The sequence below is a fragment of the Mustela lutreola genome, chromosome 3, assembly GCF_030435805.1.
Source record: "Mustela lutreola isolate mMusLut2 chromosome 3, mMusLut2.pri, whole genome shotgun sequence".
Classification (NCBI taxonomy): domain Eukaryota; kingdom Metazoa; phylum Chordata; class Mammalia; order Carnivora; family Mustelidae; genus Mustela; species Mustela lutreola.
Genome location: NC_081292.1, coordinates 198735834 through 198758685, shown reverse-complemented (window position 1 = coordinate 198758685; position 22852 = coordinate 198735834). Strand labels below are relative to the sequence as shown.

The 22852-nt window shown below is 43.6% G+C and overlaps 1 protein-coding gene across 1 annotated transcript in view; it reads left to right on the top strand.

Moving 5' to 3' along the window:
* The window catches only part of LOC131827589 (aldehyde oxidase 4-like), a 57273-nt gene extending 35064 nt beyond the window's left edge, over nt 1-22209 (top strand). Inside the window, exons 21-35 of the mRNA XM_059168472.1 lie at nt 477-601; nt 2676-2809; nt 4416-4503; nt 4808-4894; nt 5069-5260; nt 6228-6455; nt 8810-8905; nt 9968-10096; nt 13718-13792; nt 14663-14715; nt 15145-15259; nt 15436-15501; nt 17851-18036; nt 20228-20395; nt 21221-22209. Coding sequence (XP_059024455.1) covers nt 477-601; nt 2676-2809; nt 4416-4503; nt 4808-4894; nt 5069-5260; nt 6228-6455; nt 8810-8905; nt 9968-10096; nt 13718-13792; nt 14663-14715; nt 15145-15259; nt 15436-15501; nt 17851-18036; nt 20228-20395; nt 21221-21274 — 1796 coding nt within the window. The 3' untranslated portion in view covers nt 21275-22209. The remainder of the gene's footprint in view (nt 1-476; nt 602-2675; nt 2810-4415; nt 4504-4807; nt 4895-5068; nt 5261-6227; nt 6456-8809; nt 8906-9967; nt 10097-13717; nt 13793-14662; nt 14716-15144; nt 15260-15435; nt 15502-17850; nt 18037-20227; nt 20396-21220) is intronic.
* Nucleotides 22210-22852: the final 643 nt, after the last annotated feature.

Here is a 22852-nt window from a genome sequence, read left to right as displayed (position 1 = left end):
CTCAGCTCTGCCATTTTAAACTTTGTGTCCTTTCATGAACTATTGATCTTCTGTGACTCAATAATCCTGACATCACCGGACTGAGGTCCATATTGTTGCTTACCCTCCGCCCCTCCCCGTTTTACAGAGGAGGAAACGAGGGGTTCATAACTCAGCCAAATTCACCAAAGAGAGGGTGGTGGTGCCTGAGTGTGTGGCCAGGTTCGTCTGTGGGCTCAAGTCCAGCACATCACAGATCTCACCACCCCACTCAACAGATGAGGAAACTGAGGTCAGGAGAGAGGGAATGAATGACCCAGGGTCATAGAGCTGGTTGTGCACAATAAGTCTTAATTAGAAAAAAGGGGTTTAACCAAATGATATAAAGCCCAGCTTTCCATGAGCTAAAGCCACTCGCTACTCATAAACCAGATACCACAGAGAGCACCCAGCTTGGGACTTTCAGCTAAGCGTTGTCCTGTGTTTATGCCTTACAGGTGAGGCCCATGTAGAAGGGCAGGAACATTTCTACATGGAGACGCAGACTATCCTGGCCATCCCAAAACAGGAAGATAAAGAAATGGTGCTATACCTTGGAACACAGTTTCCAAGCCATGTGCAGGTAACAGGATATTTTTGGAAAATGAGACTCCAGACGTGCTGTGCTGTAAGGCCTTGCAACCAGGCACTGTGCTCCAGCGGCCTTTGGATTCCTTCCTCTCCTGGGACTCAAACTCTCTGTATATTTGACATAAGCTACGGTCCAGAATGAAGAAAACAGGGCAAACATTTCCCTAAAAGGGCTGACTTTTCAAAGAGATATGAAAACTTTGTTACCTTCCAAAACATGGGCAAGATTTATCTGACCCTTATAACAATTGATAGTGTAAAAGCTAATGTCAGGGAGGTCAGAGCCTTAGTATTATATTTAAATTTCCTTTTGTGATTCATTCGTGTCACTTCTCTGTCTTAATGTTTGCATCTATTGGCAATGCAAGTTTAAAGCAATTGCATTTCCAATGCAGTAGCAGGTGATTTCCAGTCCTGTTCCAGTGGTTGAGATATAAGACATTGCTGCACCCAGGCAAGTAGAAGAAATCCTCTGACATTCTCCTCTTCTGAGATGTAGAGATATTGGTTCTAGAATAGTGTCTGGCACAGGGGGATACTTAAACAGTTATACTGGCAGGAGGATTAATAACAAGTGTTACTGAGGGGAAAATCTGAGGGCTTCCTGGTAAAGCAGAGTGAGTTAGTACCTTGGGATCTTGTAGGGGTGGATAGGCTCAGTGGGAAAAGGAAGTTGTTGTTCAAGGCAAAATGAAAGTCTGAGGGGACTGATGTTGAGCTGGGGTATGTCTGTGGCCTCCACAGTTGCAAGTTTTGAAGTGGACCACAGAGGAATGAGAAGTCATGGTTTTGCTCCTAAAAAAACTATGTGATCTCCCACAGGTTGCTGGGCACCAGTATCTTTTTCTATAAATTGAGGGAGGTGATAAATATTACTTCTGAGCTCTTTTGGCAGAGTATGCAGCTCTGGGCTCCAAATGGATAAAACATATGTCCCGGGTCACCATTGCTTTCTATCATCAATACCTTCTAACATACAATTAGTAACTTCATGAGGCATTTCCCAGGAGTAACAGGGTACAAGGTACTCACAGCCCACAGCCCAGAACCTGGGGCAGTATCTAAAGCAGGCCCAATAAAGAATTTGAACAGATAAAGAAAGTCTATGAATGACTAATAAGCACACGAAAAGATACTCACAGCATTGTCACTAGGGAAATGCACACCAAAACCACAGTGAGAAATCCACTCCACGTTGACTAGAATGGGTGTAATCAGAAGATGAAGATGTGCTCAATTGAAACCTTCATACATTGCTGATGATGTGAAAAATGGCACAGCCTGGAAAATAACATGGCAGTTTCTAAGGATATTGAATATGGTGACTGCATAACCTAACAATTCCACAGTTAGGTATCTACCCGAGAGAACTGAAATTATCTGCCCATACAAAAATTTATACATGAGTGTTCATAGCAGCGTTATTTACAATTGCCAAAAGTGTAAACAATCAAATGCCCATCACTTGATGAATGGGGAAACAGAATATGGCATATCCATACGGTGGAATAATGTTCAGCCATAAAAAGGAATGAAATACTGTCACATGCTACAACTGAACAGCATGCTTTCCAACAACCTTGAAAACATTATGCCCAGAGAAAGAAGCCAGTCCCAAAAGACCACATATTGCAGGTTTACGTTTATATGAAATGTTTCAAACAGGTAAATCTAGGGAGACAGAAAGCAGATGAGGAGTTGCCTAGTGCTGGGGGGCTGGAGGAAGGTAAGGAGGGGCTGCTCGGTAGATCCAGCGTTTCCTTGGGGACGCTTAAATATTCTAAAATTAGATTATGGTGATGGCCACACGACTCTAAAGATTCTAAGTCCACGGAACTAAGTACGTTCTCAGTAAATGCACTCCTGACGAGTCTGAGTCGGTAAGAAGTATGCCTTTCCCAGAGGCTACCGGTTGAACTGTATGTGTCATACTTTATTTGCATGAGTATTTGTCATACAAAGTAGTTAGAGGCGTTTCTTCACCTAGGCAGAGGGGAAGTACGCAGATGAGGGAATGAAATACCAAATTGCACTTTAATGTGGCTTCTGGGACTTACCTCTTGCAGGAATTTGTGGCTGCAGCATTAAACGTCCCAAGGAATAGAATTGCCTGCCACATAAAAAGAGTCGGAGGAGGGTTTGGAGGAAAAGTGACCAAGCCTGCTCTGCTAGGAGCCATCAGTGCCGTGGCCGCCAACAAGTAAGAGTCACGGTAGCCGCTAGTAATGCCAGCGGTCCCGATGGTGCAGAGACCATTGTGTCCTTCTGGCCCTGCACCCCAGCTTCCATCCCGCGGGACACAGCCCTTCATCTCCAAAGGTGGGGTTAACGTGTGGGTGAAGGAAGACTGGACCCGAGCCAGAGATCTCTGTTCTAGCCCTACTCTTGAACTGCCCATCACTCACAAGGTCACCTCGACAAGCCACCTCAATTTCATCACCCATAAACTGGGGAAAATCATGTCTACCTGTCTTGTAAGATTATTGTGTAAAATAGATGTAATCACTGTGTGTCTTAACTCAGACATAACCATGTATTACTTCCTTATTGACTTTAACTCTTTAAAATGTTTATGTTTTAAGTTATTAAAATAAATCAAGCTGAGGTTGTCTGAGTGGAAGAAAGGTCAGAACCCTAACCATCCGAGGGATTTGTTTTGTATGAAATAACCCAGGCTCTGCTGCTCCTGGGAATGTTCACTTCACCTCTGCATCTTCCAGATGGAATCACCAGACACAGGAATAGCCGTGACTTTTGTCAATGTTACAACTACTAAACCTCTAAATTTTCAAGACAAGCTTAACTTATGCTAGGCTACTACTGCAAAAAGAAAAACCGTGAACACCTTAGCTCATTGGCCCTTTCTAAGAATAGAAAAGGCTATTTTATACGTATGGGTGTGCAGGCACTGGGGACATTCCTTCAGAAGCCAGAGGAGTCCTCGATGGACATTTTAGGAACAAGGAGCCTGGATGAAAAGGAGCCTGACAGAGCTAAAGAGAGCGTTGGTTCTCAACCTTTCCAGCCTCAATATCCCCCATGGCAGTCAGTTTAATGCCCTTTTAATATCCCAAAATAAATTAGTAACAATATAACCTATTTATATATATAATTGCAACATAATCATACAATGCCTTAATTTTTTTAATTTAAACTTTATTTTATTTTTTCAGTGTTCCAGGATTCATTGTTTATGCACCACGCCCAGTGCCCCATTCAATACGTGCTCTCCCTAATATCCACCCCCAGGCTCACCCGGCTCCCCACCCCTCCTCCCCTCTAAAACCCTCAGTTTGTTTCTAAGAGCCCACAGTCTCTCATGGTTTGTCTCCCCTTCCAATTTCCCCCAGCTCCCTTCTCCTTTCCTTCTCCCAATGTCCTCCACGTTATTCCTTATGTTCCACAAGAAAGTGAAACCTATGATAATTGACCCTCTCTGCCTGACTTATTTCACTCAGCATAATCTCCAGTCCCACCCATGTTGATATGAAAGTTGGGTATTCATCCTTTCTGATGGACTTACAATGCCTTAATGTTATTAAAAAAATAAATAAATAAAGGAAAGTAACTAATAACAAAATAATGTAGCATTTTGATAAATTCTCAGACATGACTAAACCAGGATAATAATAGTAATTGTGGGTTTTTTTATTTTAATGTCCCCAGAACTTCTGAAATGTTGTTTAAAGCACATGACTTCCTCCACTGAAAACCACTAAGCCTGATTATCTCAAACCCCCTTCCCCATCTCTTTGTTTCTACAATTTATCAACCATCCATCATATTGACAGAGTCATTTCCTATAGGACTGGATGCCCAATCCGGTTTATTCTAGAGCGTGGTGATGACATGCTGATAACTGCTGGACGCCACCCACTCCTCGGAAAATACAAAGTGAGTGAGATCAAAAAATTTTAGGAAACTGCCTAAAACATTGTTCAGTGATGACCAACCAACCGATAGGAAAGCCAATTACTAGATTCTAAACTGCTGGAGAGGATATGTGGATGCTGCCTACAACTGACCAGAACTTTCTGTTGGGATCCTAGTCAACTTGGGCATCCACCTCAGTGTCCTTCTGGTGACTGTCACATCGAACCATGTTCATAAGTTAGGTAGACTGACAACTGTGATCACATGTGTTTGTGTACTAACATGGTTGGATTGAGAAAGTGATTTTACTTATATCCCTTTGCAGATTGGATTCATGAACAATGGTGTGATCAAAGCTGCAGATGTTGAATATTATATCAATGGTGGATGCACTCCTGACGAGTCTGAGTTGGTAAGAAGTATGCCTTTCCTAGAGGCTACCGGTTGAACTGTATGTGTCATACTTTATTTGCATGAGTATTTGTCATACAAAGTAGATGAATTCTGTGTTCTAGTTAGAGATAAAATTTGGTTAAGTGGTTTTGAATATTTGATAGATGCAAAGTTTTATTTTGCTTTAATTCAGGTAATGGAGTACATTGTGCTGAAATCCGACAATGCATATCATATTCCTAATTTCCGGTGCCGGGGTAGGCCCTGCAAAACAAACTTGCCATCCAACACAGCCTTCCGAGGATACGGCTTCCCCGAGGCTGCAGTGGTAGCGGAAGCTTACGTAACCGCTGTGGCGTCTCAGTGTGACTTATCCCCTGAAGAGGTAACAAGTCAGAACGCCCTAAAAGAACAGCATTGGTTCACATATGTATGGAGAACCTGCATATGGCATTACATCAGCTTCTAAGTAGATTCTGAGAAATAAAGTACACCATCTGTGTATCAGTTTGCTTTGGGTATGTAGCAAGTCAACCACACAGCGTAATGGGCTGAAATAACAGAAAGTATTTCTTCTGGTTCTCAGGTCAGTTGGGTAGTTCTTCTGGTCTGAGCCAGCTCAACGGGAGTTTTATAGTCTAAGACAGCTTCATTTCCATGTCTGGTCACGGGGCTGATGAGGGGACATCTCAGCTGAGAAGGGTCATATCCGCTTCACAGAGTCTCATCCTCCAGCAGGCCAGCCCGAATTAGTCCGCATGATGGCGGTCACAGAGTCCCCAGGAGTGGCAGGAATGTGGCAAGCCTGCGAGTGTCTGCCTGTATGAATCTGTATCAGCCCATGGGTCAGAGCAAGTCATATGGCCGATCCCGGAGTCTGGGTGACACCACCTTGAGCATGAATACAGAGAAGGAAGTGACTGCGTTTGTGTAGGCGTTCTACCACAGCTCTGGATTCTGAGGAGCTAATCTCAACGGTTCAGAATAAGAACGTGTTGTGTAGGGGAAGAATAATTCTGAGTGGGGAGTATTTTGTCTCACCACTAACACACTGGTGGCAAGGCTCACAGTAGTTGGGACCTGCTCTTTCTCAGGGTTGTGGTGATGTTAACTGAGATAAGACACTTGGCCTACAGCCTAGAGCAGGTGGAGTGCTTACCTGTATTTTCTGTTGTTATTGTGGTTGCTGTTGTTGTGATGTTATACATGTACACTTGTACTCGCATATCTGCAGCCACTTAAATGGTTTCTTTTTGTAGAAAGACTTTCTTCTTATCAGGTATATCACAAAAACCCATGCTAAACTAATGGAATAAGCATATACCCATAAAATCCATTCTATTGTCTTTCAGGTTAAAGAAATAAACATGTATAAGAGAATTAGCAAAACAACCTACAAGCAGACATTTGATCCAGAGCCCTTGCAAAGATGCTGGAAAGAATGCCTGGAGAAATCTTCATTCTCTGCTAGGAAACTGGCTGCGGAGGAATTTAACAAAAAGAACTACTGGAAGAAGAGGGGGCTTGCCGTGATTCCCCTGAAGTTTACTGTTGGGTTCCCTGTGGGCTACTACAGTCAGGTGAGTTTGAGAGAGATGTCTGTCTGCTCACCAGAAGCCCTTTTCCACGTGACTGGCTAGCTGAAAATGGCAATTTTGTGCAACAAGGGATTGGCCCCCTGTGGGCAGAAAGAAGAAACCAGGGCAGATTCCTACAGCAGGGAACAAAGTAGGTTTAGGCAAACACAGGACCACAGGAATCAGGGCAGATTGGGTGTGACACGGTACCAGGACTTAGAAAGTGATCAATGCAGAATCTAGCTCGAGGGGTCTGACTTAAGGCAGGGCCCCAAACATGAGCATTGGGGTGTGGGGTCTAATTTTAAATCCATGAGAGAACTGGGAGAAATAAGAGGATCTCTTTTTCTCTTTCCTAAATTCTCAGAACAGTGGGGTCATTTGAAGACAGAGCTTTCAAAAACATACTGAGAACAGTCAGAACTACCCCATTCACGTGGGGACTTGGAGTTACTCTGTGAAAGCTCGGTGACTGCTGTGCTTTGTTTTCGTTTAACCTTGAACAGTGTTTCATGGGGCTCTGCTTCTGATTCGGTCTTATTTTTTTTTTGCTTCTATCCCCATCAGCCTCTGAAATGTCCCCTTAACAAAGCCATGCCAAGGGTGGAATGAATATCTCTCACCAGATCGCCTTCCGGACACACCCTTCCTTGGCGTCCACTAACAAGGCAGAAAGCAAAAGGAGAGGGTGGCTGGGGAAGGCGGGAACACTGCACCTCTTGGAGCAGCTGCTGTCTTTCCCCCAGGGACGCTGCTCAAGCTAGAATAACACGCAAAACCCCCTTTAAAGGAAAAATTTTCTGTGGACTCTCAGTGATCATTATATTATTTATTTTGTTGTTATTTGGCTGTGAGTAATCCCAAAACAAGGAATAAGCTTTTTATAGCCTTTATCAAATACAAACAAAATTGGAAATTAAATAAAAATAGTATTACGAATGCCAGTAAGATAATAGTAACATGAACTTACTGTGGTAGAATATGTGGCTTCTTTAAAACTAACTCCTCGCTCACAAAATGATGGTAGTTCCAGCTGCTGCTGCTGTACAAGGCAATTTGAAATATTTATCCTAAATGTCTATGTAAGGTGTGCTGACACCGTGCCACCTCTCATCTCTAACATGTCCCATGAGTTAAAGTAGTCCTACTTGGTGGTTGCACAGTCATCGACATAAAATGTAACACGCACTCTGAAAGCCTGTGGCCATACTCACTGTTTCATGGCTATCCGTTACTCTCGTTAGATTATCATAAAGTGAAAACACGAAGTTTAAAAGTTCTTGTAGAGAATTTGACAGTCCTGAGAATACAGTCTCAGACTTAGGAGACCAGCAGAGCTCAGTTAGTTGACATTTTCAGTGCTCGGTGGTGGAGACACAGGCATGACCACAGGGGTCAGGTCCCAAGAGGGCACCTGTAGGATGCTGAGCACATGCACCAGCCTGAGAGAGGAATTGCTCTAAAGAAAAATTCCAGCAACTTGCAAACCACCTAACACAGGCCAGCTTCCTCCCTCCTCCGGCCTGGTCCCTGGAGCCACTTGCACAGGCTGTGGATTCTTCCACTGAAACCGTCAGCCCCGGAGAAAGACAATAGCAGGGAGTTTGAAGGAGACAGCCTGGCATAGATGTGGAGGACATGGGGCTCAAGTTAGGAGTTGTGGGTGTCAGTCCTGACTCTGTCACAAACTAAGCACCTGGGTTTGGCCATTGCTTTCCTCCCCAGGCTTCTGTTCATTCCCCCCAGGGGCAAAGTGAAGAATTTGGATTCAATCAGTGGATCCCAAACCTGGCCAATCATCAAAATCACCTGGGAGCTTAAAAACATGGTTGCTTAGGCTCCACCTCCCAACTTCTTACAGAGTTGGAATTTCCAGAACGAGACCCATACCTTTTCCCTGCCGTGATCCTAAAGGTCAGCAGCATTTGGAAACCATTAAAACATCTCAAGGGTCTTCCAGCTCCTCTAGTACTCAAGGCCATTTGTGCCTGGAAATGTACCCATACAGGTTCTATTTGCTTTAAAATTAATTTCCATGTCCTGGAAAGAAGAAGAATGAACTATTGTGCAAGTTGGGGTCATGGAGTGACCTCAAAGCAATCCCACAAGGTCCCCAGAAGGCCAAAGACCGGTAGGAGGGGAGATGTGCCACCATTCCTACATGGACATGGATGGTTTTCCAGTCTGGGCTTTATTGACAGGGGTGGTCTATTGCCTCCTGTAAAGGCTTTCTTCTCCAGGATAACCAGTGAGAGATTGGCTCAATAAAGCAAAACCGTTCATCTGGCGACCTCAGCTAAATTCTCAGCAACATTGAGCCTCATCATTTTCCAAAATGATGTAACTATTTCCCCCAGGCTGCTGCTCTAGTCCACATCTATCTTGATGGCTCCGTCCTGGTGACTCATGGTGGCTGTGAAATGGGACAAGGCCTTCACACCAAAATTATTCAGGTAAGATAAGTGTCTGTCATCTCCACCGTGGCAAAGTATAGTGCCTTGTGGTCGGCTTAGCGGTTTTGTTCCTGTTGAGCAGGAGAAATACCATCCCGCTACATGTACAGCTCCACTGTAAGACTCGTCCTGGTTTCAGGAATGCAGACCGCAGGGGGTGAAGGAAGCGAATGTCAGAACTGAGGAGATACGTGATACTCTTCTTCCTGAACACAGAGAGTCGGGTCTTCTGAAAAATGTGATTCCAGTTTTCAACGATAAAATACTTTTCAGCTTTGTGGCACCTGCTCAAACCAGTGCTATGTTAATTCAGATCTTCAATTAAAAATGGATGTGTTTAAAAGGATGAAAAATTAGGTTTGTAGAATTTGCAATCTACTTAGGAACTCCACATGAATGGGTATTTCAGAAAGACGTGTTCCTAATACTTTTTTAAAGAGCAAGAGATTATTTGTAATGGGAAATTTTTCCTTCTTTTTTTAATATTGAATAAGATACCTGAATCAAATTGTGGGAGCAGGTATTGTGGGAGAGAGTGGAAAAAACAAACTTCTCTCCTAATGAGAAGTAAGGAGAAGATACTTTCCTTAGGAGATAATACTCTTTAGTAGAGTACTTGGAATTGGGAAATTATAAAAATCCACAGGGCCTTCTTTGAACATATCTTGCTTCTTCATAACAAAATCCTTATACCTGCAAAATGTCCCACAAAAGAACCATAATCTACTAAATTATCTGTAAATCACAAGATGAAGGTAAAACAGTAAGACCGGGCCCCAGCCTTGCCTGCTGCATGTGTCCTACCAAAGTAGGTGTCCCAGAGTGACCGCACTGCCACATGGCTCTTATCAAAGTGGGATAAAAAGCAAAGCACAGAAAGATTCTTTGGTTGCTTCAAACTCATCATCTCCATATGAAACCCAAGATGCTGTCTTAAATGTTTGTCCCAATAGGACCATGAGGTTTTATACTCAGTTCAAAAAAAGAACTAGAAAGTTTTTAATTGGGGGGGGGGGGTGCTTAAAGTCAATGGAACAAAGAATATTCTTCTGCTCTGGACAGGTGGCCAGTCGAGAACTGAACATCCCGCAGTCGTACATACACCTGTCCGAAACAAGCACCGTCACAGTGCCCAATTCTAGCTTCACGGCGGCGTCGATGGGAACAGACATCAACGGGAAGGCTGTGCAGGTGACTTTTCCTTCAGTTCTCAGTCACCCAGTGACAGCGCGGGAGGAGACCTCGTCCTGCCCCTCCTTTTATGGAAGATGAAACTGAGTTCAAGAGAGGTCAAGTGGGTGGGTGCGGATCATTCATTCAGCTTATGATGTGCAGAGTCAAGACTCCCAGTCCAGTTTCCTGAGTCTCCCAGCTGGTGCTCTTTCTGCTGTCCGGGGCTGTTTTTCATAATGAATGTTCGGTTGCAGGTGAAACCTGCAAACTTCAGCAACCTCTCTTTGTGTTAGATGAGAGAATGCCAGCCCGCCGGCTCTCACCCCAGCAGGCCGGAGAAGTGCAGAGTAATCACGTCACTAACGGGGCAGCCTCATTCCAGGAAGGGCTTGACTTGTCTTTTAACCTCTCTAAGGATTAGTTTCCTCTTCTGCAGAACTTCACCCAAATATCACCCATCTCATAGAATCACTGGGTGACTTGCAGAGATCATGCAACAAAGCCACCACACCTCCTCCCTTCTCCCCACACTCTAACCTCCAGAAAACCACTGATTGACCATTTATCACCCATAAAAGGCAAACACCTAGATATAAAAAAATTTCAGCCTGTCGAATATGCCCATGTATCCTGTGAACCATGGATTCCCAAAGTATGTTCCTTGGAACAGAAATCCCATGATGGTCTCAGTGGAGAAAACGGATTCTGTAGTCAACAAGTTTGGGAAATGTGTACTACATTCCACTCATAGAGGCTTATGCTGCATATTAGCATGATAAATGCTCTGACAAGCCCTGCAATGTAGAAACCTCTTTAGCTTTGTCTCACCAAGTTTTTCCCCAGCTTGCTTAACCATGAAAACATTTTCATTAATAAAACCCCTCCTAACATCTATAGAATCAGCACCCAAGGTAAACAGTCTCGGAAATTCTAATTTGGTTAAAACATGTAGGTGACTGAGTCCATTTTTCACCTTTTATCTAAATTCTAGTTGCCTTGCAAGCACACGTGGCACAAAGACACTCAGTGCATAGCTAAACATAGTCTCAGGCATTGATAAAGCAGACATACTTTAAAAAAAAAAAAAAAAAAGGAGGGGCGCCTGGGTGGCTCAGTGGGTTAAGCCGCTGCCTTCGGCTCAGGTCATGATCTCAGGGTCCTGGGATCGAGTCCCGCATCGGGCTCTCTGCTCTGCAGGGAGCCTGCTTCCTCCTCTCTCTCTCTCTCTGCCTGCCTCTCTGCCTACTTGTGATCTCTCTCTGTCAAATAAATAAATAAAATCTTAAAAAAAAAAAAAAAAGGTCAAAAAAAAAAAAAGGAAACTAAATGCTTTTAGAAACATTTTTGTATTTTATAATGAAGAATCATCATTTAAAAGTCATAAATTTGTATGACTTCTTCACACTTAATTTTATTGATCCCACACTGATTTAATGGATATTGACTGAGGGCCTACCACATGCTAGGTAGTATAAGCAGTAAATGAAACAGGACAAAGTCCAAAGAGCCTGCCTGCTCTCACAGAGCTTACATTCAAGCAGATAACACATCAGTCACTCCTTGAGCCCGGTCGTGAACACAGCAAGGAAAGAAGCTGGGCAGGTTATTAGGGAGCAGAAGGAGCTAGCTTTCTATGCGTGAGAAGCTGCAGCAGGCCTGGGGGACTGGAGCAGAGACTGTAAAAGGGAGCAAGGTAGAACAGGGAAGAAAGATAGCAGAGAAGTGAGACTGGGGTATAAATGTTTTGTGGGGTTTTTTTAGATTTTATTTATTTGACAGACAGAGATCACAAGTAGGCAGAGAGGCAGGTGGTGGGGGCGGGGTGGGGGGGGAGGCAGGTTCCCTGCTGAGCAGGGATCCTGATGCAGGGCTAGATCCCAGGATCCTGGGATCATGACCTGAGCCGAAGGCAGAGGCTTTAACCCACTGAGCCACCCAGGCACCCCACATGTTTATTCTTGAAGCTGGATAAGGGGGGCTAGTGTATTATTCTCTCTATTTTTATGTATTTTAGTATTTTCTATAATGCAAAAACTGGAAAATTTTCTATCTGGCATTTAGAGCTTCAATAAAGGGAGGAGACCCTACCAAACAATGTAAGCTGAAAGAATTCTCCATGCAAAGAAAGGAGTTCAGGAGGTTGCAACTTGTTCAGGAGGTGAAATTGTTCTCTGCGATGTCTCACTCTCTTAAAGGGAAGACTGTCAGACTACTGAGTGTAAAGCTATGTGTAGGAGTACAAGGTCAGGACATGATTACAGGAAGAATACGTGATATTTGGGCAGGTAGGAATCCTGTGACTTGGGCTGCGTCGGATGTGGCCCTCTTTTGGAAGGCCCCCATTTGTAATAAGGTCAGTGATAGAAAGCTGAATGAACCAGCAAAGTGATTTATGAAAACAAGGGTCTCTGGGGCACCTGGGTGGCTCAGATGATTAGGCGGCTGGCTTTTTGCTCAGGTCATGATCTCGGGGTCCTGGGATCAAGCCCCATGTCTCAGGGTCCTGGGATGCAGCTCTGTGTCTGGCTCCCAGCTGAGTGGCGAGTCTGCTTCAGGATTCTCTTTCCCTCCACCCCTCCCACTCTTGCTCACTCATTCTCTTTCTAAAATAAATAAATTTTTAAAAAGAGAAAAGAAAGAAAGAAAACAAGGATCTCCCTAACACATGAGAAGCCAGAAACCATTTCCAAAGAGGGGATGATAGAAAAGAAAGAGCACAAACTACGAGAGGGCATGAGAGGTGATCTGAGGTTGAGCTGAGTACGGAAGTGCAGACTTGAACAGATTCCTGTTTGAACTAGGGGTAGAAGTCAAGTTGAGGTCCACTGATATCAGGAGTCAACAGGTTTAATCTCAAGGTTCCAAGATTTCACCTCAATCCTTCTTACTTTCATTGCACTGCTAATGTTTTAAAGATTTAAAAAGGACATCATACATCATCAGAAGGACCACTCTGTAAGTGGAGTGTTGCCAGAAGATCTCTTTGCCCACATTCGGGAACAAGAAGTATACTTTGTGTTAAGGCAGCAACAGACGAGCAGAGATGGACTTCATAGGTAAACACTGTTTTCTTCTTGCCCAGCAAAAAGCCGATGATGTCAAGGTATAAGGTGCAGATGAAAATCTCAGGCAATTTATGTAAGAAGAGTGGAGAGAAAATTCCTCTGTTGGCAGGCAAGCAGCAGCACAGCGAACCCCAGCGCACCTCGGGGAGAGCAGCCGAGATGGCCCCATTCCAAGCAGCAGTTTAGCTTCAGAGAAGCAACATCATCCACCAACTGAATTAATGTTGTTATTTTGGATTTTATTGGTGTGTAGATTGGCTTATGTGCTTTGTCATTGTATTTTGCTTGGAGGTACAAAAGAGCTATAAATCCAGAAGACTCAACTAACTTTATGTTAGCATATATTAAAACAAAATCATAATAAAAATAATGGACATCAACACCGTAGGATCCACATGAATATTTGTTTCCTTCAAAGGGATTCCCTAAATGACTCAACTTTAAGAAACCCTGCCTAGAGGACTAGCAAGCAGGCTCACAAAACTGATGGATTCCATTTGAATTGATTTGAATATTTAGCATTTCGCTGTTTCCTGTGCCTTTTATTTCTGTCATATCAAATATTTATTTTCAGAATGCCTGCCAAATTCTTATGGCCCGTCTTCAGCCAATCATCAGGAAAAGCCCTAAAGGAAGATGGGAGGACTGGGTGAGTGTTTCCGTCCTTGGCCTGCCAGGACAAGCCAGATACATACGTGCAGATGGGCGGCGGCCCTTAACGCCTGGGCTGACGGGTGCTGCCTGTTCAGGAAACAAAGCATTTACTGACATTTACTTCTGCTTTTCTGAAAAAGCAAAAGCCAGGTCTGGATTCACTGAAACTTGATTTTATTTCAGAGCCTGATTTCTCACAGAGAATGCTCTAAAGTAAAGCACACCTTAGGGTTACTGTCCCAGCTCTGTCACTACTAGCTCTGGGAGACAAGGGTCACCCTCAGTGCCTCAGGACCTTGGTTTTCTCTCCAGAGCAACAGACATGATAGCAGTCCTACTATCAAAGGATGACTCTATTTTTAATAATTATTATTAATATTACCATTAGTATTCTTATTCCCAGCCCTACCCAGGTTATACTCTAGGAGGGAAGCTGATGTACTATACTAAGTGACAGCGGGTCAAATTATTTGGGGGAAAAAAGCAGAGGAAAAGTACATACATATATAGACATGAACATACACATAGAAACATGTGTGTATACGTACATATCTGTGTAGATACTTACATACAAAAGTGTGTGAATATGGTCTAGCCCCCTCCTTAATTTAAAAAGCCAAAAAGGCATTAAAAAATAGCTTTAAAAAATAAACTTTACACTGTCCAACAAACGATAGAGGGCCTCGGGGCATAAGCAGCTGCCCGTACACATCTGTTTGGAAAAGCATGGCCCATGGCTCGTACAAGGTGCACGTCTCAACTGAGGTGAATGCGGGTAGAAAGCTTGTCCCAAACAGGAGGAGGAAGGTATTTTTCATTACTTTCCCTAAATTTATATCTCTTTGTAATCAATCATCTCTTCCAGATTACAAAAGCCTTCACAGAATCCATCAGTCTCTCAGCTACTGGATATTTCAAGTAAAGGACATTTTACTTTGGGTTGGATTAGAGCTGGGCAGAGACAGTGTACATTCAGCAGTGCGAACAGGTGCCCGGAGAGCCCGGGGGGGGCCCTGCGGGGTGCCTGCTGTCGGCGCTCAGTGCTGGCTCACGGCGGGGAGGCCCAGGGCTTCCACCAGGAAGGCCGCCACAGCTATTTACACACACCGGGACTAATTCCAGTAACTGCCTGCTGGAGGGTCGGGCCCAGACACTGAGGGCCTTTTCCCTGGGCCTGCAGTGGAACCATTACAACTCTGACCACACCTGCGCTTACTGAAGAAGGGGAGGGATGCGGCAGCCATGGGGTGGGTGCCCTCTCGATCCCCAGGCCCCACAGCACAGGAGGCGATGAGACCACTGTGAGGAAAAGGGCCTTTCCTTTTCACTGCTGCTTTCTCTTCTCAGAGGCTACCAGACTCACATGGACTGGGAGAAGGAGAAGGGCGAGCCCTTCCCGTACTATGTGTATGGTGCGGCCTGTTCAGAGGTTGAAGTGGACTGTCTGACCGGCGCTCATAAGGTAAAGAGCAGTATTTGGGTTCGCCCTCTGCATCGAGTAAACACAAGCTTGCCGTGCCGTACGTGATAATCAACTTGATCCTGCAGGTGGAAAATCCAGGGACAGACAGCCAATTGCAGTCAAGAACTATTTTAAATAAATCCTTTTTTTCCACTGTGTATTTTCTCTTGGAACAGCTCCTTAGGGCTGACGTCTTCGTGGATGCTGCTTTCAGCATAAACCCAGCCGTGGACGTCGGACAGGTGAGTGATACCAGCATGCTCTGACCATAGGAACTTTTGGTCGGTTCCATTCAGAAAAGTACTTCCCAGAATTCTGCAGGGTTGTTTATACCTGGTGCAAGTTCTCTGCTATACATTAAGTATCTGACGCACATGCACACAAATGGATGAAATACTGGAAAAAATTTCAAGAAAAGGCTAACAATCATTGTCTTTGTAGGGCAGGAATATGTGTGACTTAGCCTGCTTTATAATTCTCCGTGCCTTCTAATTTTTCTCATGAATATTAATATGTTTGTAATTAGGGAACACTACATAAATACATAATAATAAAGTTCCATTAGTATTCATATTAATATTAAATTTAAACAGACTGCAAATAGGGAAATGTAAAAGAAAGAGAAATACTTAAGCATAATTTTTTGCCTCCTGCTGAATTTAATTCTGATTTTAATCCCACAAACAATAAAATTAAGGCACCAAAAAGTCTTTTTAAACTTTGAGTTAAAAACTTTCTAGCTGTTGGTGTAGCTTTGCTTTTTTCTACCCTGTTACTGAAGGTGGAGCCAGTGGACCAGCCACCTTAGCCCCAGCCAGACCTACTAACCCGCCCCCCCAGTGAGGCAAGGCAGCTGGTCCCCAGGGTCCACCTGAGGAGCATACTGGAGCCATTGAGCAGCTTAGCGTCACACCTGACAGACACCTGGTGCTTTCATCTGCCAGCAGCTTCCCAGTATCCTAAGTCCTAAGAGACTGGTTTACCTGGGTTGGCCGTTGGGCTTTATAAGGAACAATTTTATTGATCCCTCTGTGCTTTTCAAGATGTGGTCCTCAGACTCTGCAACAGAAGTACTTGTAAGTGTTTATGGAAACATGGATTCCTGTACCCAGGAATTCAGCCCAGGCTTAGACTTGGTCTGTCTTAACTTTGCTGGGCTGAGACAGAAACCGGCACATTTAACCTGCACCTGAAATTCATCTCAAGCCTATAAAGTTTGAGAACCACCACTCACCCAGTCCTCGACCCCCCTTCCCTGTCTTACCCACTTCTCCCAGATCCTTTCTGCTTCTTTATCTTTTAAGCAAAGGCAGAAAGGGAGATGTCATGATTAAGGAAATCCTGCATTTGTCTCACCGGAAAAGGGAAGAAAATGAGTATATTAGACTTGATCTCTTAGACTTCAGTCTTTTCCCTTAGGAATAAGAATTTGGAAATATCCAAATCTAAAATTTAGATTCATATACCTTAATTTTGCATTTTCAATAAAATACAAACTGTAATTCTCCTTCAATTCTTTAACCTCCAGGCAGACACCCCTTAATCCTTTTTCCTAGAGCGTATTTGTTTGTAAATAGAACTCAACATGACTTTTAATAAAAATATTTAACTTAATATAAGTTTTTTTCCATCCCATCTTATTTAACATTTATCTACTTTCCATGGTAATTTATAAAGGGAAGTAAAGAAATATGGATATTATAATAACCTACAGTGTTCCATTCATTCTAGTTCATGTTCCTTTAATGTTAGCTTCTTTTTCATCTAATTCAACAGACATTTACTGGGGCGCCCGGGTGGCTCAGTGGGTTAAGCCGCTGCCTTCGGCTCAGGTCATGATCCCAGGGTCCTGGGATCGAGTCCCGCATCGGGCTCTCTGCTTAGCAGGGAGCCTGCTTCCTCCTCTCTCTCTGCCTGCCTCTCCGTCTACTTGTGATTTCTGCCTGTCAAATAAATAAATAAAATCTTTTATAAAAAAAAAAAAAAACAGACATTTACTAAGAACCTATGTAAAAGGCCTCAGGTTAATAATAGAATACAAGAAGGCCATGGCCTCCAAATGCTCATACACATGGGAGAGAGCAAGGAGGAAGAGGTGGATGGAGGAAATACTCTCTGAGAGCCACTATGTGGGGGAATGTGTTCAAGGTAGAGTGAGCTGGGAGGAAGTAGGTCCTAAATCCACCCAGGAGGTGGTAGAAGGATCCAAAAGGCTCCAAATAGGCAGCAACTTGGAGGATGACTAGGAATTCTCCAGGGGGACAAGCTGAGATGGGGAGCAGTGAAGAGAGTCAGGGGAAAACCACAATACAAAGACTTGGTGGTCCAAATGGAATCTGGTGGGCTTGAGAATTACCCAGAACTTACCAAGAGTCAGGTACCTGGAGGATGGGTCACTTGGGCAAGAAGAACTAGGGATGAGACCAGGCAAGATAAGAAGCACCAGACCCTGCAGGACCCTTTGTAAACCCACCCCAGGCTGTCAAGGATGAATCACTATGGTCAAGAGAAATGGTTCCATTTTCAGTCACATTGGAGTAGTTCATCCATCAGTATCATATACTTATAAACTGTGAAATTTTTGCCTGTAGATTGAAGGAGCATTTATCCAAGGCATGGGGTTGTACACCACAGAGGAACTGAAATATTCCCCGGAAGGTGTCCTCTACTCTCGAAGTCCAGAGGACTACAAAATCCCGACTGTCACTGAGATACCAGAAGAGTTCTATGTCACTCTGGTGCGTTCCCGAAATCCCATAGCCATCTACTCGTCCAAGGTAAGAACACAAGACCTCTATGTTAGTTCGTAGGGCTCCCATACCAAAGGACCACACACTGGGTGGCCTAAACAACCTAAATAAGAGATACATTTTCTCACAGTACTGGAGGCTGGAAGTCAAATCAAGGATTGCTTTCTTCCAAGGCCTCTCTGGATTGCAGATGGTCACCTTCTCCCTGTGTCCTCCCATAGTCGTCACCTCTGAGTGCACAAGTCTGATGTCTCTCTCTGTATGGCCTAATTTCCTTTTCTTGTTAAGACAACAGTCATGTTGGAATAGGGCCCTTCCTAAAGACCTCATTTTAACTTAACGCACCTCTTTAAAGACCTTATCTCCAAACATGGTCAGAGTCTGAGGTAGGGGGTTAGGACTTCAACATATGAATTTTGAGGGAGCACAGTTCGGTCTATAACAATCTACCCTTTCAAGAAATAATGGTCTGAGCACAGACCACAGACCAGAGTACTTTGAAGGAAGAAAGAAGAAAAATAAGTACAAAGAAGCATTGGTGACTCATTCAAAATATAATGCCCCCTGAATTTGCTTACTCCTTTGAATTAAAAATCTCAGCAGGAAAAGGGAAAAGAAAAGCAAATTCATGGCAAAGTGGTGCTCACTGACTCCAGAAGACCAAGAAGACTCTTCACTCATGAAAGTGAGCTTGAAACAAATTTAATCAAAACAAGAAAGGTCAGGGGTGCCTGGGTGGCTCAGTGGGTTAAGCCTCTGCCTTCAGCTCAGGTCATGATCTCAGGGTCCTGGGATTGAGCCCCACATTGGGCTCCCTGCTCAGCAGGGAGCCTGCTTCCCCCTCTCTCTCTGTACCTGCCTCTCTGTCTACTTGTAATCTCTGTCTGTCAAATCAATAAATAAAATATTAAAAAATAAAAACAAAAACAAGAAAGGTCAAGGAAGAGTAAAACATCTTAGGTCATTAGGCTAAGTGCCACCATGAGATAAAACCGAAATTGTAGGCAAATTTTACCAGCCCAGAACTTTATTTTCTGCACCCTTTACATATCCTCCAGACTCAGTTCCCTCTTATTTGTCTGCCTCTCTCCACACCTCCCCAAACTGGAACAGACTTTCAAACGAGTTTCTCACTCTTTGCTCTGAGCTGTAAATAGCTGCTGATCTAAGAGGTATTGAGTCTGTGTTCCCTGGAGCATATGGGCTCTGATTGGCCCATAAAGACCTCTGGTGAGGATTCTTGAATACAAGTGCACAAAAAAACACAACTTCCCCCAACTTAAGTTCTATTCTGAGCCCACATCTGGCCAGACAGATGGTAGGCTAACCTTAGATTTTTCAGGAAATTTCCTCTCCTTCTTTAAGTAGGTCAAGATTGGGAAGAAGACAAGACTTCCTGTCTGAATGGCCTCTATCTCTACTTCTGCACCAGGAGCGTCTCTAGAAACCATCCTGACATGGGGTGCAATCCTGCCTTTTAGAGTCTAGCCACCCCCCTGCCAGTTTGCCCCAAATAGGACATAAGACCTTTCTGCTCCCCTCCTCCTCACTTCAGAGGAAACCCTTTCTTCTATCAGCTCTACATCTCCCTCTACATTTGCTTTAGAGGTGAAATCAAAGCCAGGGATAGGCTTTATTTGCTTGGAGATAAAGGCCAATCTCTGAGGCCCTGAGCACAGACCACAGACCAGATTACTTTGAAGGAAGAAAGAAGAAAAATCAGTACAAAGAAGCATTGATGAATCATTCAAAATATAATGGCGACTACACTATTAGTTCAGAAACATCCAGCACGCACCAGGGACGTTCGCACACAAGCAGCTTCAACAGGTCACTCTTTACTGTCGTTTAGGTTCAGCTACAAAGATTGCGGTTGTTTTGTTTGGGTTCTGAGTTAAACAAAAATGGTCTGGAACCCAAAGTGGAATATTCTAGAGGCCACCAAGGGCTTTGGTCTTTAGAACTTTACCTGGGCAAAGGAATTGCCCCACTATCCTGATGTCCTGGAACATCTTCATGAGCGACTTTGAGGAGGATCCCACACACAAATCAGCATGGGGGGCATTCGGTTCTGGCAATTCAGACATACTCCATTTTAAGTATTCCATACTCACCAGAAGAGGTGAGTGTGCATGTGTGTGTGTGTGTGTGTGTGTGTGTACTCAAATTAGTCCTAAGAGAACCATGCATTTCTGACAGCCTTTTACCTTCCTCTCAGGGGTTGGGTGAGACTGCAGTGTTCTTGGGATCCTCCGTGTTGTTCGCCATTTTTGATGCAGTGACTGCTGCCCGCGAAGAGAGGGGTCTGACCAAGATCTTCAACCTGAAGAGCCCAGCAACTCCTGAGTTTATTAGGATGACTTGTGTGGATCAATTTACTGACATGGTAAAGGTGGTGAGGGGAGGTCCCTGTGGTAATCACCGCTTACATGGGCCTTCAGGTTCTTAGTATGGATTTGGTCACCATGACAAAACCCCAGGGCAGGTTCATCTTTTCCAATGAAAATTCTCACTCTGCCTTTACCTGCTACTGCCTATATACTTTAATGTAACTGCAAGGTGAGCAAAACTCTTCAAACGATGGCTTGTTTCAGACCCCAAAGAAAAGCCGACTCAGTGGAGCTAACGCTAGTAGCAAATCCACATGGTAGCTAACTTCTTGAAACACTTAATCAAAATGCAGTTGAGGTGGTATTGTGATCACCTTAATAACTAAATGGGATGAAATAGATAATGGATCTGGTCAATTATTCAGAAAGCATTTGTTAAGCCAACTGGTAAAAACAATTTGAATTAAAATATCAAAATCACTGGGCACTCTTTGATATGCCTTGTAATGACACACAAATAGAACACAGTTTCATTTACCAGCTGCTAAAAATATGTCTAGAACTATCATCAGAGACTGTTCCTATATTGAACTGCTTACTGCAGCCCTAACTGAACTGGATTGCACTTTATGCCTTTGAAAGTACAGGGCTTCTGAATAAGGTGCATCTTATCCCAAACATAAGAAGTTTCTGAAGATAAAGAGATTTATGACTCAAGGATTGAAAGGAATAGGAAAACTATATATATTTTTATAAGAATAAAACAGACATTGGGTTTTTCTTTTTTAAAAAACAGTTTTTCTTCTGAATTACACATTTTGCATATATAATATTTTACTAATAATTATCTTCCTTCTTTTGGTTTTTTTTTTTTTTTTTAGATTCCTAGAGATGATCCTTCAACATTTACACCTTGGTCCATCCGTGTGTCTTAATACTACATTTCTCTTAGAAAATGAAAGAATACATGATTGACCTTAAAATTTTCAAACCAGAACGAGTATAAATTGGCTCCTGATTGTCAAGGATAATTTTAGTATTTTTTAGCTATTCTCTGTGGTTTAGGTCGCTGCGTGATTATGTTTTGGGACATAAATTTATACCAAAAGATATAATGAAGCTTAGAATCAAAAATCCTTCTTATTATTTCCGTTATCCTGAAGATCTACAACATCATGATTTTTAAACATGGTAGAGTTTCCATTCCCATGGAACAACTCGAGAAACTGCTTGTGGTTTAGTCTTCAGAAATCTGATCACTCATAAAATCATCCACCCCCAAAACTCTCAGGATTGGATCCCCAAAGCCAATGGTGTGATTATGATAACCAGCTCACCTGGAAAAATTTGTGATTGATAGCGGTTGCCAATTTCTGTGGTGTAAACAAACCCACCTCGGCCAATTCCGGGCCACTAACAATGTGGTCTCTGAACATGAGGTTGGAAGAAATGTCTGTAATTGACTCTTGTGGTCTCCAGCACTGCAAGCCCACCACAATCCTCAGGCTCCTGCCTCTCCCATGTGGCCAGTTTAACTGAGGCTTAGGGGTGTAAACCGTCCAGAGCCTCCAGCGGGTCCTCATCTGCCATGAGCATGGCAGTGTCTTCCTTTCCCGGGAAACTACACAGAGTAGAAATAGTGATCTCAAATCATTCTGCAGCCCCTTGATTTGGCTCAGTGTCTGAGAAATGAAATCGGCACCACCTTCCTTTTGCCATTTCAGAGGAGCACTGAAATCCTGAGGGGTTGGGTTTTGTTTTTTTTCAGTTATTTCTTAGCCATTTTGCATTGCATTTTCCAAAGGAAGTGCAGGGTTATGCCAGAGAAGATGTTCGGTCCCTATGAGGTTTGAAACAAAATAAACAAACTGAATCACTTGTTGGAATCTGTGTGCTAGATATTAAAGCTCTGCATTTATTCACAGAAACTTTGTGGTAGAAGAAAAAGCATGAATGACTGTTGATGTGTGTTTGAGACCAGACTGGGGGAAGAGAAGGCTGGCAGGAGAAAGGAAAGGCTTCTTTCCAAAGAGAAGTCTCACCAGTCAGTGTCTTTTATCTAGGAGGGGTGTGTGCGTATGTGTGTGCGTGCGCGCACGTGTGTGTCTGTGTGTGTGTACACATATTTTTTTTTAAAGATTTTATTTACTTATTTGACAGACAGAGATCACAAGTAGGCAGAGAGGCAGGCAGAGAGAGGAGGAAGCAGGCTCCCTGCAGAGCAGAAAGCTCGAGGCGGGGCTGGATCCCAGCGGGGCTGGATCCCAGGACTCTGGGATCATGACCTGAGCTGAAGGCAGAGGCTTAACCCACTGAGCCACCCAGGCGCCCCTTAAATGTCTGTTTAAATTCACCCAATAATTTAGTTTGCCTAGAACCCAGCCCACACAAACTCATTGTGCCAGACAGAACAGAAAAATAGGATTACTGGTTTATTTTTCTAGCAGTAAAAGAGGAAGACACATTTATCACAGACACAAATTAATTTAAAAAGTATTGTACTCACAGACCAT